Raw genomic sequence first — 16,065 nt, 5'->3', positions numbered from 1 at the left:
TGTGGGAGGAAACCCACACAGACACGGGGAGAACGTGCCAACTCCGTACAGACAGTGACCCGATTGAAGAAGTGAGGCCCAAAAACTATTCTTGTGAGGATTGGGGATTAGTTTACTAATTCACAGCTCTGTTTACAATTTCACAGCTCTGTTTACAACTAGACCAATGCAAATGTTTTTTTAATTTCTTAACAAACAGATTTTTCCATTATGAATGTTTTAAATTGTATTTTAACTGAAATGTAAAAATGAATATAATTAAAATAATTTGTATTACTTCATTTACAATTAAACATTTCAAGATCTTTAAGATCTCTGATCAAACGGCAGTGGAAGTATATGTTCCTAGAATATTAATGGAGTTTTATTTTCTGTTGCAGACTTTAGCGACATATTCAGTCTCTGATGCTGTGGCTACCTATTACATGTACATGAAGTACGTACACCCCTTCATTTTTGCTTTGTGTACCATCATCCCCATGGAGCCTGATGAGGTATGTGTATGATGTCTTGAGTTTTTCTTGAATAAGTTCTCACGGTTTAGAGATGCCAGCAATTACACATTTAATGCCCATCATTCTTGACTTGAGAGGTTTTTGTGTGTCGTCTTGAATGGCTGCTTCCATGGAGCTCCTATACGATCTTTGTAGGAAATGCATGCGAACAAGAAAAGGTAGTCCTAGATCAGTCTCAGAATGGCACTTGCGATAATGGTTTTTACAGGACATTGCTATTCTTGTTCTTCCTGGTGGTTGGAGAGCAGGGCAGGAAACTGTTGTTGAAATGATCTTGGCAAGTTCCTTGTAGGCAGCCTGTGGCTCGAGCGGCATGTGGCCCTTCTGGGCTCTGATTGTGGCCCGTAAGATATTTTGTTGACAGTTGCCTGCGCGCAGGGTTGCCAGATTCTGGTTGTTTCTGTCTATGTAGTTTTCCCTACTGGTATGACTGGAGTGATACATAAAATTAGATGCGTGCTGATTGCACAAAACATTGACTGTAAGAGCTGTGCACTCCAGTCTCATGTCAAAGTGTAAATATTTCTTTATTTTTATCATTTGAAGTTGATGACACATCTATTAAGATCAATTAATTAAGTATTTTCTACAACTCAGTATGAAATATTTGGCATATGTTAAATGTATTTAATCTTATTCATCGAGTCATGGTTAGTGAACAAACCCAATTTCAATCTTGCAGCCCACTGAGATGACAGTGGGCCACGGGAAGAAGATGGGAGAATGGGGTTGAGAAACATAACAGCTATGATCGGATGGCAGCACAGTCTCGATGGGCTGAATGGCCTAATTCTGCTCCTATATCTTATGGTATTATGGTAGCATCTTTTGTGATGTGGTTGCATGCACCTAAACAGTTGGAAATGTTTATGTTGAGGAGCTCCTGCAGTGATGGGGCTTTCAACAAGAATGACCAACTCCTGTTACATATGGGCCATCCATTTGATCTCTGAGAAAGATGGATTGGAATATTTTCTTAAAGGGGAGAGTTATGTATTATGGAGGAGCAGAGATTTGGGCGCCAACGTAAGTGAGTCATTAAAAGCTGATTTTGAGGTACTCAGTTGGATTTTTTTTTTAAATATTTTTCTGGAATATTGTAGTGTTCTGTAATGAAGGCTGTATATGTGTGTGACACCTGGGAAAGTTGAGAGATAAAAGGAGGAAAGGTACTAAATCCATAGATTTGAAGGAGGCAATAGCGAAGTGAATTTAAAAAGAAAAGATTAGATTTAGAAATTTGCATTGGGAGATAGATAGGGACTCAGCTTTTGAATTGTTAAATTTCAACAAGGAGTATGGGACTTCTACAACATACAAAGGTTTAAAGAGCAAAGAACAAAAACAGCCCGGGAAACAGGCCCTTCGGCCCAACGAGCCCGCACCGCCATCTCAACGCCACCAGTTCCCCCCTCCACCCACGACCCTTGTCTAATGTTTTATGGCCATCCAGATTGAGGGAAACTGATTTAGGGACAATTTATTCCTGCCAGTCAGCCTAACAGCACATCTTTGGGGTGTGGGAGGAAACCGGAGCACCCGGAGAAAACCCATGCAAGCACGGGGAGAATGCGCAAACTCCCACAGACACCAGCCCAAATCCATGTGTCTGCACAGCAATCAGCGATAGTCACTGAGCTGTCGTCTTGCCCAGTATCTGGTCCAGTTTAGGCACACACTAACGACATGAAGCACAAGGCCAATCTCAAACAACCAAGAGCAGCCCCAGTACGACCCATCGCGTGTATGCCCCTCGTTGGACACGAGGTGGACCGACTTAAAACCTGTGAATGAAAAGGGGAAAAAAAAACATTATTATTGTACCATATCCATTTACCTTACCAGGGACACCCCAATGCTAATGACCCTTATTTAAAACAATCTCCTATATCCACCCATCTCCAACCCAGTCATGTGCCTGTCTAAGTTACTCTTAAATGACTCTAGCGTGTTTGCCTCCACCACCTTACTTGGCAGAGCATTCCATACCCCCACTACCCTCTGTGTGAAAAACCTCCCTCTAATATCTGTGTTGTAGCTCTCCCCCCTCACCTTAAGTCCATGGCCCCTTGTCCTTCGTGCCTCTATCCTAGGAAATAGCTTACCTCTGTTTACTCTATCTATACCCTTCATAATCTTATATTATCTCTATTAGATCCCCCCACAGTTGGCATCTTTCAAGGGAAAAGAGCCCCAATTTCTTCAATCTTTCCTCATACCCCAGTCCTTCCATACCAGGCAACATCCTGGTAAACCTCCTCTACACTCTCTCCAGAGTCTCCACGTCCTTCCGGTAGTAAGGCGACCAGAACTGGACGCAGTACTCTAAATGCGGCCTAACCAACGTTCTGTACAACTGCAACATTAGACTCCAGCTCTTATATTCTATACCCCTTCCTATAAAGGCTTACATACCATAGGCTTTCTTCACCACACTCTCCACTTGCACTGCCACCTTCAAAGACTTGTGCACTTGCACCCCCAGGTCTCGCTGCGATTCTATACTCCTTACGGGCTTACCCTTTATCATATAACTTCCCCCTACATTATTCCGGCCAAAATGCATCACCTCACATTTATCCGGATTAAACTCCATTTGCCATGTATCTGCCCAATCAACCAGCCTATCAATATCCCGCTGTATTGCCAGACACTGCTCCTCACTGCCCGCCAATCCAGCCATCTTGGTGTCATCAGCAAATTTGCTGATCACACCACCTATTCCATCTTCCAAATCATTTATATGCACTACAAAGAGAAGAGGTCCCAGTACTGAGCCCTGCGGCACACCACTAGTGACAGACCTCCAGCTAGAAAAGGACCCCTCCACTACTACTCTCTGACTCCTCTTTGCAAGCCAGTTCTCTACCCATCTAGATACCTGACCACATATCCCATGAGTTTTAATCTTCTGTACCAACCTACCATGAGGGACTTTGTCACACGCCTTACTGAAATCCATATAGATGACATCAACGGCTCGTCCTTCATCGACTGTTTTTGTCACCTCCTCAAAGAATTCTACCAGATTCGTAAGGCAAGACTTCCCCTTTACAAAGCCATGCTGCGTATCCTTAATCAGATCGCAACGCTCTAAGTGCGCATACATCCTATCCGTAAGAATCCTCTCCATCAACTTGCCTACCACTGACGTTAAACTCACCGGCCTATAGTTACCTGGGCTATCCCTCCTACTCTTTTTAAACAACGGTACCACGTTCGCTATCCTCCAGTCCTCTGGGACTTCACCTGTGTCCAAAGAAGAGACAAAGATTCGCGTCAGAGGCCCAGCAATCTCATCCCTCGCCTCCCTAAGCAGCTTAGGATAAATGCAATCAGGCCCCGGAGATTTATCGGTTTTAATGCCAGCTAAAAGCCCTAACACTTCTTCCCTCGTAATCGATAGATCTCTCAATTGGTCTACCGCTCCCTCGATGACCGTACCAGACATCAAGCCCCTCTCCTTCGTGAATACCGACGCAAAGTATTCATTCAGGATGTCCCCCGTTCCCTCTGCCTCTAAGCACAATTCCCCACGTCTGCCCCTGAGAGGACCAATTTTACCCCTAGCCACCTTTTTGTTCTTAAGATAGGAGTAAAACGCCTTTGGATTCTCCTTAACCCTACCTGCCAAATCCATCTCATGCCCCTTCTTTGCTCTCCTAACTCCCCATTTGAGATCCCTCCTACTGTCTCTGTATTCCTCCAACGCTCTCTCCGTTCCCAGCTGCTTAGACCTGACATACGCCTCTTGTTTCTTCCTAACCAGGTCTTCTATATCTCTAGTAATCCATGGCTCCCTAATCCTACCTTTCCCATCCTGTCTCCTAACCGGCACATACCTTTCCTGCACCCATTGCAGTTTTCCCTTGAAAGACTCCCACATGCCTAACGTGGTCTTGCCTTCCAACAGCCTATCCCAGTCTGTATCCCTAGGCTCCTGCCTAATCCGGCTGTATCTAGCCTTCCCCCAATTTAGCACCCTCCCCTTAGGACAGCTCATCTTTTTTCCATTTGTATCCTAAAGTAGATGGAGTTGTGGTCACTATTAGCCACATGTTCGCCTACCGCAACCTCAACCACCTGATCCAGCTCATTTCCCAGAACTAAATCCAGTATAGCCCCCTCTCTAGTCGGGCTATCTATATACTGTTGAAAGGATCCTTCCAATACACATCTTACGAATTCCTCCCCATCTGACCCCCCAGCTCTAGGCACCTTCCAATCCACCCCAGGGAGATTAAAATCTCCCACTACAACAACCCTGTTCTTCCTACACTTATCCAAAATGTCCCTACATATACCCTCTTCCACTGCCCGCGGGCTATCGGGTAGCCTATAGTACACTCCTAGCATAGTAATGGCCCTCTTCCTATTCCTCAACTCCACCCACAGAGACTCAATTTCCAACCCCTCCATGTTATCCTCCCTCTGCACCACTGTGATCTGCTCCCTAACTATGAGCGCCACTCCCCCTCCTCTTTTCAACCCTCCCCTATCACGTCTAAGACACTTATACCCTGGAATATTTGGCTGCCAGTCCTGCCCCTCCTTTAACCACGTCTCTGTCACTGCCACCACATCTAATTTCCTCGCGAACATCAAGGCCCTAAGTTCATCCGACTTTCCCGTCACAGTCCTTGCATTAGAACAGATGCACCGAAGACCCTCACACCCTCTCGGATCCTCCTTCTTCTCCTGGGAGATTTTCCTATCATCTAGACTTACCCTGACCTCCAACTCACTCCCACTCCCAGTGCCTGAGCTGTCTCTCTCCTCCCCACCCCCCCCTCCATATTAGTTTAAACCTTGCCTAAACACTCCAGCCAACCTCCCAGCTAAAATATGTGTACCCTTCCCATTTAAGTGTTCCCTATCCCTCTTATAGAAGTGCCCTTCCTTTGCAAAGACTTCCCAATGGTCAACAAAACTAAAACCCTCTGTCCTGCACCAATCCCTCAGCCACACATTCAGCTGCAGGATCTCATTATTTTTATCCCTGCTATTGCTGGGCACTGGCAGCAATCCAGAGATCGCCACCCTGGAGGCCCTGCACTTCAGCCTGGCTCCCAACTCCCTGAACTGCCTACGTACTTCCCCCCTACTCTTCCTTCCTATGTCCTTCTCACCTACATGTATAATTACATCCGCCTGGGTGCCTTGGCCCTTCAGGATTCCCTCTACCCTCTCCAACGCATCCTTTACCCCTGCTCCAGGGAGGCAGACTACCATCCTGGAGTCCCGCTTTTGCCCACAGAACCGCCTATCAATTCCTCTAACCCTCCCGTCCCCCACCACTCTCTCACATCCAGCCCCCTTCCTTCCCTCTGAGGCATTCTGCTCTTCCCCTCGTGCCCTTTCCACTTCTGTTGGCGCCTTACCCCTGCTATCTTGAGAGACTACCCCTGGGGTAGCCTTTGGAACATTACTCCTCTTCTTTTTCCCCTTCCTAACTGTAACCCACCCATCCCCCCTCCTTGGCTGTGGGATCCCCTCTTGAATGTGGTTCCTATTCATTAGCGCCTCATTTTCCCTAACTAAAAATAAATCCTCCAGCCTCAACTCCAGTTGCCTAACCTGGGCCGTCAAACGCTGCAACTCCAGACATTTGGTGCAGATGTGGACTCTCCGGAGATGCTGTGTCTCCAGGAACTCCCACATATTGTACCTTACACAGCTGACATGCCTCCCCATGGACCCTGCCATTTATTTGACCACCCTTAGACCTATGGACACAGTTAGAGAAATTTGACCAGTAACTCACCTTGCCTAAGCCCTGTGAGCCAAAGCCCTTGCAGTACTCACTCAGCACCCACCTTACTCCGCTGCCCGCTGTCTACTATGGCCTTGTTTTTATACTCCCGCGCTCCCTTCCCAACAGCCCTTGCGCCCAAGACCCGCTACGGAAAGCACAAAAGGAAAAAGAGACCCGCGAACCAGCAATGCAATTGAGGAAAAAAAAAGTACACTCGCAGTTTACACTCACCAGCCACCAGTACACTGCTCCGGAGAACAATAAATAAATAAGGGGAGGTTATTAAATTTCAGTGGATCCAAATGGGATGCAATAGGAAAACATGAAAGATTTTTTTATGCCATGGTCAAGGTGCTTTTCAAAGTGGATAATTGCAAGGCCTTTGAGAAGGTTGCTCATGGCTGGCTGATATAAAAGGTGAAGGCACATGGGATCCACGGTGAGCTGGTAAGATGGATACGGAATTGACTTGGCCGTCAAAGACAGAGTAGAGGTGGATGATTGTTTTTCTGACTGGAGATCTGTGACCAGTGGTGTTCACAGGGATAAGTGCAGGCACCCCTGTTTGTAATATATATGAATGATTTGGAGGAGAATGCAAGTTGTCTGATTAGAAAGTTTCCTGATGACACAAAGATTGGGGGAGCTGTAGTTGGTGAGTAGGATTTCCAGAGGATACAGCAGGATATAAATAGGCTGGACACTTGGGCAAAGAAATAGCAGATGTAATTTAATCTGGACAAATGCAAGGTGATGTATTTTGGAAGGTTGAATGCAAGAGGGAAGTATACAGTAAATGGCAGAGTCCTTGGAAGCATTAACATGCAGAGAGATCTCAACGTACAGGTCCACAGTTCCCTGAAAGTGGCAATACAAGTGGGTAAGGTGATCAAGAAGGCTTATGGCATTCTTGCCTTCATCGGTCAGAGCATAGGATATAAAAATTGGCAAGTCATGTTGCAGCTATATAGAACTTCAGGCCACATTGGAATACTGCACACAGTTCTGGTTGCCACACCACCAGAGGGAAGTGGAGATTTTGGAGATGATATAGAAAAGATTACCAAGATGTTGCCTGGTTTGGAGGGTAGTATGAGAAGAGATTGGATAAACTTGGTTTGTCTTCACGTGAATGTCAGAGGCTGAGGGGTGACCTGATAGAAGTTTACAAAGTTGCGAGGCATGGATAGCCAGAGTCTTTTTCCCAGGGTAGAAATGTCAGTTGTTAGGGGACATGGGTTTAAGATAAAAGGGGGAAAGTTTAAAGGAAATGAAGGGCAAATTTTTTACATAGAGGGTGGTAAGTGCTTGGCATGTGCTTCCAGAGGAGGAAGCAGTTACAATAACAATGTTAAAGAGGCATCTTGACAGATACATGAATAGGAAGGGAATAGAGGGATAAAGACAGCATAGAGGCATAGGTCTTTAGTTTAGCTGTGTCAGCGCAGGCTTGGTGAGCTGAAGGGCCTGTTCGTGTGCTGTTCTTTGTTCTTCGTTGCTGAGCCAAAATCCTGGAACTTCCTTGCTAACAGCAGAACAGATGTACCTACACTGCATGGATTGCTGCAGTTCCAGAAGGAAGCTCACCATCACCTTCTTGAGGGCACTCGAGAGATAGGTTACAAATTCTGGCCAAACATGTGACACCTGCATACTGTGAACGATAATTATAAAGTTATTTATAGTAATAAAGGGATTTAATAGGGTACAGACGGAGAAACCGTTTTCTCCGATGGGTGGAATCCAGAAAAAATAGGAGCATATTCTTAAAATTAGAGCTCAGCTACTCGGAAACAAAACCTGGAAGCATTATTTCACAAAATGTTCGTGAGACTTCAAATCTCTCCCCAAAGGGAGATTGGATTGATCAGTTGAATTTTTTTAACTTGAGATTTGATTTTTTTTTAAGACAAAGGTACCCGGGGATATGTATAAAAGGCAAATCAACAGAGTTGGAGTGCAGATTGACCAAGATCTGATTGAGTAGTGAGGCAGATTCAAGGGGCTGAACGGCTCAAACCTGTTTCCACATTCCTTCTACCTACTGTTGCAGTGCACAGTTCTGATCCCCAGATGGCACTGAGGTTTTACAATATCAATAATAAGATTGTTTGCATTTCTTATGTAACAACACACTTGAAAGATTTGTTAATTTACCTGATGCAGCCAGTTTCTGTTTTTCAGTATTAGGATTTCGTGCAGTTTAGTAATTAACTGCATTTTCATTCTGCTTTGACGTTATCAGGTGTTACGAAAAGGGTCGGGAACACTTTGTGAGGCACTCCTGATGGTGCAGGCTTTTCACGCCAACATAATCTTCCCAAACAAGCAAGAACAAGTCTTCAATAAGTTAACAAACGATGGTCACGTGCTTGATTCGGAGACTTATGTTGGAGGACACGTGGAGGCTTTGGAATCGGGAGTTTTTCGCAGTGACATACCATGCCGATTTAAAATGGTGTGTATCAAGAACTCGGATGTATGTCATCAGATTTAAATGTGTAATAGAATGATTGTTTTTATCTGAAATCAGTATGGAGCTGCACCTGCAGCATAGCAGATTGGCAGCTAAGATCAATGCATATATTGTAACCCTGTTTTCAGATGCTGGAATGCAGCTTCATACAAGTTTTTCTATCAATGCAATTCCTGCCAGTGGGGAAGGGTAGATATGAGTTCACTGGCCTCATTCATGTTAAACTGTGCTGATAAGTACTTGGAATCCCAGTGTTATTAGCACAAACAGGTGAATCAGTCCATCATATCAATGCCATTTTTGTCATCTTAAATCACTCGCTCACTCTTAATATTCTCTTTACATACCTATCTAACATCTTTTTTAAAGAAATTATGGACTGTGCTTCAGCTTCATCTGCAACAATTAAATTTACTTCCTAATCACCTTTTGAATGTAAAATTATTTCAGTAAACTTCCTCTTTAAATTCCTGTGATTTATTTCCCTTAAACATGTACCATCTCATTACAGCCTCATCTGCTTGTATGAGCAACAAATCACTACAACTCTTAATAATTTTGAAGACTTCTGTCAGGATAATTCTTTGACAGGAGAAATGTTTCTGATCAGCAAGGCCAGTCTTGCATGATTTCCCTTCTTCAGAACAAAGCCTCTGGCTGTGTTTGCTTCTTTAGAAGAAGAATTTGAACATTGTGCCCGCGTGACCCGCTTCAGTTAAATTCTGAACTCGTTGCCTTAATACCCAATTTCCGCTATCAGTATATTTGCATTCAATGAGCAACAATAAAATTGGAGGAAAATATTTGGGACCCAATTACTGAGAGGGATCAGAAGGTTTTGCATGAGAAGAAGGGAAAATCTGTGGGAGAGCTCATGTCATTTTCTCCCTTGCTGCCTCCTCTGACAATCTTGCTTGGATATTAGCCGGAGGGAGTTGAACTGCTTCAAAGTTTCAGCATGGTTCTGCTGTCTGCACCTTAGTCAGGAACAAGAAATTATTTATCTTTTTCTTTATAATGTGTTTTCTATCGGTTTTATTTTATATGTAAATTAAGAATGAAGCAGCACTAGTAAGGAATTTAGGCTAGAGATTTAAAAGAAATTGTCTTTCAAGGAGCACCTTGACAAATACATGAATAGGATGGGAGTAGAGAGGTGTGGTTCCCGGAAGAGGAGGGGGTTTTGCTTTAGACGTTCAGCATGGTCAGTGCAGGCTTGAAGGACCGAAGGACCTGTTCCTGTGCTGTAATCTTCTTTGTGTCTGACAAACAAAATACCAGCACAGCATTATAAAGAACAATTTCTCATTGTCTTTTTTAGAACCCGGCGGCATTTGATTTCCTGCTGCAGAGAGTGGAACACACCATGCGACATGCCATTGAGGAGGAGGAGAAAGTTCCCATGGAGCAGGTTACCAATTTCCAAGAGGTCAGTATTCTAATTTTTTTCGATTTGTTCAATTTCAGCCACTGTTTCTAAGTAAAAATCTTTGGCCTATGGGTACATATTGCAATTACTGTTGTATATTATTTCATTTCCATGCAATCATACTCCATAAATGTATTTTTCACTTGCATCTAATTACTTCAGTTCAAATTTTAAAATTATGGCCCCATTTTTCTGACATTTTCAACCAGATGGGAAACTGCTCCCTGTTTGTCCTGCCATACTCCTTGTCTATCCTATTTCCAGGGAAAGATATTCCAAGTTATCCAGTTCTTAATACAGTTCAGCTCCACATGGAAACATAGAAGATAGCAGCAGGAGGAGGCCATTTGACCATTGGAGCCTGCTCCGCCATTCATCACGATCATGGCTCATCATCCAACTCAATAGCCTAATCCTGCTTTCTCCCCATAATCTTTGATCCCATTTGCCCCAAGTGCTATATCTAGCTGCCTCTTGAAAACATTTAATGTTTCGGGATCAACTACTTCCTGTGGTAACGAATTCCACTCTTTGAGTAAACAAATGTCTCCTCATCTATGTCCTAAATGGTCTACCCCGAATCCTCAGACTGTGACCCCTGGTTCTGGACACTCCTTTATTGGGAATATCCTCCCTGCATCTACCCTGTCAAGTCCTGTCAGAATTTTATAAGTCTGTATGAGATCCCCCTCTCATTCTTCTGGACTCCGGCGAAAACAATCTTAATCTAGCCAATCTCTCCTCACACATCAGTCCCACCATCCCCTTCGCTGTACTCCCTCGAGAGCAAGAACATCCTTCCTCAGAAAAGGAGACCAAAAGTGCACTGTTTTAGGTGTGGCCTTCACCAAGGCCCTGTATAATTACAACAATACATTCCTGCTCCTGTACTCGAAACTTCTCGCAATGAAGGCCAGCGTACCATTTGTCGCCTTCACTGCCTACATCCCTGCTATCACCTCATAAGTTATTCACAGATCTTTCCACGACCTCAAGTTTATCCTCAATGAGGCCTAATATTGTGCAAACATTTCAAAGACTTCGCAACTTTTGAGTAGCAAACTTCATATTAAGATTTTTCCCTCAAATTTTTGTTTTGTGATTCTCTTGTATACCACACTGTTGAGAAACATAATTGAATGCACAAAGGTGTGATGGTGTTAGTTGATGATTCTTCTGTATTCAATGTACATACAAGTCAGTGCTACTGAAGAAGAAGTTGAATTGTAGATACCTTGGCTTGTGACTGATGTTGTGAGTAGCTTGTGCTCAACAATAGTTTAACTTCTGAGAAATTTACTTTCTTCCCTGTAGGTCTGTGATGAGATTAAAAAGAAACTGAACTGTTTGAAAGAAGTTCCCAACAGGATTGAATGTCCGCTCATTTACCACTTGGATGTCGGGGCAATGTACCCTAATATCATTCTCACCAACCGCTTACAGGTACGGTGTTAATATTGTGTTAGCCTGTGGTTTCAGTGAGGCACTGTCTTTCGCTAACTAAATTATCTTTGCATGATATCCAGATTTACCTCTTATCTAGTTACCATCAGTTGTTGTCTAACCAGTAGTTCTACTATGTTGCTGATGACTCTAAAAGTGCTGAATAAGCCAGAATGGTACATAAGAACATAAGAAATAGGAGCAGGAGTAGGCCATCTAGCCCCTCGAGCCTGCCCCGCCATTCAATAAGATCATGGCTGATCTGAAGTGGCTCAGTTCCACTTTCCCGCTTTCTCCCCATAACCCTTAATTCCCTTGCCTACCAAAAACCTACCTACCCGCGTCTTAAATATATTTAGCAAGGTAGCCTCCACCACTTCAACGGGCAGAGAATTCCAGAGATTCACCACCCTTTGAGTGAAGAAGTTCCTCCTCAACTCTGTTCTAAACTGCATTCCCCCCCCCCGCCCTAATCTTGAGGCTGTGCCCTCTAGTCCTGCTGTCCCTTCTGAGCGGGAAGAACCTCTCTCCCTCTACCCTATCCATCCCCTTCATCATCTTATATGTCTTAATAAGATCCCCCCTCATCCTTCTAAACTCCAACGAGTACAAGCCCAGTCTATTCAGCCTCTCTTCATAGCTCAACCCTCTCAACTCCGGTATCAGCCTAGTGAACCTCCTCTGCACTCCCTCCAAGGCCAAAATATCCTTGCACAAGTGCGGCGACCAAAACTGCACACACTACTCCAGCTGCGGCCTCACCAGTGCCCTGTACAGTTGCAGCAAGACCTCCCTACTTTTACATTCAATCCCCCTCGCTATGAAGGCCAGCATCCCATTTGCCTTCCTGACCACCTGCTGCAACTGTAGGCTGGGGTGTCAAAGATTGTTGTCTCTCACTTTTGCAGTTGGTAGGATTACCCGTGAACTGCTCAACGTGGGAGAGATAAAGCCTGAGATTAGAGGCTCAGAAGCTCTCAGAATTTTTAAATGTACTTACTGCTATTTTAAACATGGGCTGCATTGTGCCCTCAGACCATATTTTCGAAAAGTCTGATCTCAGCAATATGTGACCTTCTCATTCTTTCTACCAAAATGCATCTCCTCGTGCTTATCTGTGTTTAAATTAATTTAACAATTGCATCTTTCAAGCTTAACAATCTCTTCCTGTTTTGTTTTTAGCTAACTTTCTCTGTGTTAACTACACCTTCTAATATGGTTTCATCCACCAATTTTGAAATTGTGCTTCCAATTCCTGTGTCCAAATCATTGGTGCAAGTTGTCAATATCAATTCCAACACTAATCTCTCCTGAACACTATCTCTCTCCTTTCAACCAGCCTTTGTATCTTAACCTCTTCTTTCTATCAATTCTGCTACTAATCCTCTGACTTCACATGCTACAATCTTGGTCATGAATTTACTGTGAAGCACTTTATCAAAGGTCTTTCTTTGAAATGTGTTATGTCCACTGCATTGCCCACATTATGTGACTTTGTAATTCAAAAAGCCACCCAGATTAAAAACTGTTTTCCTATTTTTGGATCCATATTGTTGGTTCCTCTTTTCTATGACTTATTGTTTTGTAATTCAATGTAACTTCTCCTAAGAGAAAATGCTATACAACTGTAGATTTGTACATAACTTGTTGAGAATGTATTATTGAACCCTTGGATCAAATGTTTTGATATTAGACATGATTTAATATTTTCTGTTTAAAAGCCTGCATCAGTTGGAGTCCAAGAGGGAAAAAATGTTTTTCTTTGAAGAAACTGGTAACTAGTTCAGGAGCAGTAGGTGTTTTACTAGCATTTCCTATTCTCCTGGGTATTTAAGTCATATCACACCCAAACAGAGCTTGTTGATATTAATAGGAAAGAGATTTTTATGCATAAGATTAGAAAAGCATGGAATATCCTTCCAGATAAAGTACTGGAAGCAAAATTTCACTATAGCTTTTCAAAGGGAAGTATTGAAATGTATAACAATTCAGAAGGGCTGGGGCAAGGGCATGAAGTGGAAGCTAATTGCTTGACCACTTTCAGGAATTGGTGCTGCTAAGATGATTTCAATGATTTCCCTCAATGCTGCGTTGGAGTTCTGCTTATGTTACTTGGAGAACTTCATGTAGCAACATAGGCTCAAAACGGAAAATTAATTCCAGTTCAGTTGTGCTATCCCTTGCCATGAGAGCCAAAAGATAGCTTCACACAGTCTTTGTTCCTTGTTGATCAGAGATCCACCAACTTTATTTTGGTTGTTTTGGAGCTCAAATGGAGCCTAACTAATTGAAGTGGTGGAGTTGTGGTATTGTCACTGGGCTAGTAATTCAGAAACCAGGAGTAATGCTCTGGGGATCAGCGTGTGAATCCCTCCATGGCACAAAGTGAAATTTAAATTCAATAAATATTTGAAATGAAAAATCTAACGGTGACCATGAAATCATCATCGAACGTTGTAAAAACTGTCTGATTCACTAATGTCCTTTTAGGGAAGGATATCTGCCATCCTTGACTGATCTGGCCTTGATGTGATATCAAACCTACGGCAATGTGATTGACTCTGAAATGGCCCAGCAAGCACTCAGTTCAAGGACAGTATAGGCATGAACGATAAATGTTGGCCCAAACAGCAATCCCACATCCCATGAATTAATATTTTAATAATCTCTTATCTGTTTATCTATTTGTGTTTGCACTGCCAGGCAGGTTTGTTGTCCATTGCTTGTTTTATTGTTGAGTAGTCAATTGCTGAGAGCTTTTAGGTAAAGCTTCCATTTGTGTGAATTGTTAAATTGTCTCACTGCTTAGTATTCCTTCATCCTGCAGCCTTCTGCCATTGTGGATGAAGCCATCTGTGCAGCCTGTGATTTCAACAAACCAGGTGCATACTGCCAGCGCAAGATGACCTGGACATGGCGAGGAGAATTTAGTGAGTACAGATATTCATATGGAGCTGTGTCTATCCATTTCTCACGTGCCTTCAGTGACCTGTAATCATTTGGATACATTTAACACTGGGGTTTTTTTTCTGCCAATCTTCCTGTTTTGCTGATACAAGATTTTGGTGATACAGTCCTGAAATCAGAGCAATTAGTCAATGCCCTTAAGAGTGTTGTCAAAAGGGTTCCTTGGCTGGAAAAGTTTTGGAAACCTTATTCTAACTAGATAAGGACATTGGATGGAATTTTACCGGCAAGTCCACCTGAAGTTTGTATGATCCCGCCCAAGGCCAACAGAGAATGCTGTTCTCCGAGCCTCATCCGCCCCCAGATTTGGGGCAGGCGTGGAGGTAAAACTCCGACCTGTGAGTCAACCCCCATGAAAGTAAGACACTCGGCCCAATTTTACCATTTTCAGGTGTGAAAATGTGGTAAAGTTGAGTGTGAGTCCCCGTCCACGCAGATGCTTACTTTACCGAGGCCCAGGAATGGCTGCGATCCAATTCACGCCCGAAACAGGCGCAACATCGATTTAAATGCATTTGCATGCATTTAAATTGAATTAATAAACTACCCGCCCAACTTTATCAGCATTTCCCCCTTTACCACCGCATTCGCCAATCTGGAATTGCGCTGTAATGGACATACTGAATAAAAGTCTGTTTCGGGCACTCCAGCCGCTGAAGAGATGAGTTCACATGTTCCAACAGCTCTCTGACTCAGATTGGTGGTGGGGGGATGGGGAGGCAGGTCAGATCATTGTCTGGTGGGAAGGAGGGGAGGCCTGATCATTCTGTGGTGGGGCAGGAGGAAGGCGGGTCAGATGTATCTCCACCGGTGGGTTGGGGGAGGAGGAGGGTAGTAAGGCCAGATCAATCTCTGGAGGGGGAGTGAGGCCAGATCATTCTGTTAGGGGGAGTGGTGTGTAAGGCGGGGGGGGGATGAATGGATAAGGGGGACAGTTATATTGTGGGGAGTGGGGTGATGTCTGCGGGGTCCATCGCTCGTGGGCCACTTTATCTGCTTTTTGCAACCTGGGAACAATGTGATACGGACGTTTTTTCAAATTTTTTCAAACTGTGCATGCACAATTCAAAGCTCCGATTGTTTTGGGCGCAATAAGCCCCGCCCATTGCACAATTCAGACCTGCGATTTTTTTTCAGGCTAAGTGCATATGGGGGCACCTGAGAGCAAATTTCCAAGTCAGATCTGTATTGTCCCCAGATTCAGCACTTAGAGTGAAAATGGTAAAATCAGGTCCTCAGTCCACTTGAGATGACAGATCCAGTTGAACCTGAGAAGCTGCCAATAGAAGACCTGAATTTTCAAACGTTACGTTTCGTAAAATGGATGTTAAATGAAAAAGGCTTTTCTTTGATCAAAAGCTATTTACAGTGGGTGTTCTGTGAACATAAAGCTCATTCTCGATGATTTGTGTTGCCATTGGTGAATTGTAGAGCCTTCAAGTGCTGTTTGCTTTCAGTGAGACCCACTATCTTTTTATAA

General features: G+C 43.7%; 1 protein-coding gene across 1 annotated transcript in view; it reads left to right on the top strand.

The window, feature by feature from the left end:
* The window catches only part of pole (polymerase (DNA directed), epsilon), a 116,637-nt gene that overhangs the window by 18,723 nt on the left and 81,849 nt on the right, over positions 1-16,065 (top strand). The window contains exons 14-18 of the mRNA XM_080208184.1: positions 381-494; positions 8,516-8,728; positions 10,068-10,175; positions 11,490-11,618; positions 14,446-14,548. Of these exons, the coding sequence (XP_080064310.1) occupies positions 381-494; positions 8,516-8,728; positions 10,068-10,175; positions 11,490-11,618; positions 14,446-14,548 (667 nt within the window). The remainder of the gene's footprint in view (positions 1-380; positions 495-8,515; positions 8,729-10,067; positions 10,176-11,489; positions 11,619-14,445; positions 14,549-16,065) is intronic.

This window comes from Carcharhinus amblyrhynchos, chromosome 20 (genome assembly GCF_965287045.1).
Source record: "Carcharhinus amblyrhynchos chromosome 20, sCarAmb.v2.hapA, whole genome shotgun sequence".
In the NCBI taxonomy this organism is placed as follows: domain Eukaryota; kingdom Metazoa; phylum Chordata; class Chondrichthyes; order Carcharhiniformes; family Carcharhinidae; genus Carcharhinus; species Carcharhinus amblyrhynchos.
The sequence above is the reverse complement of the archived record's forward strand: the minus strand, read 5'-3'. Positions and strand labels throughout refer to the sequence as shown.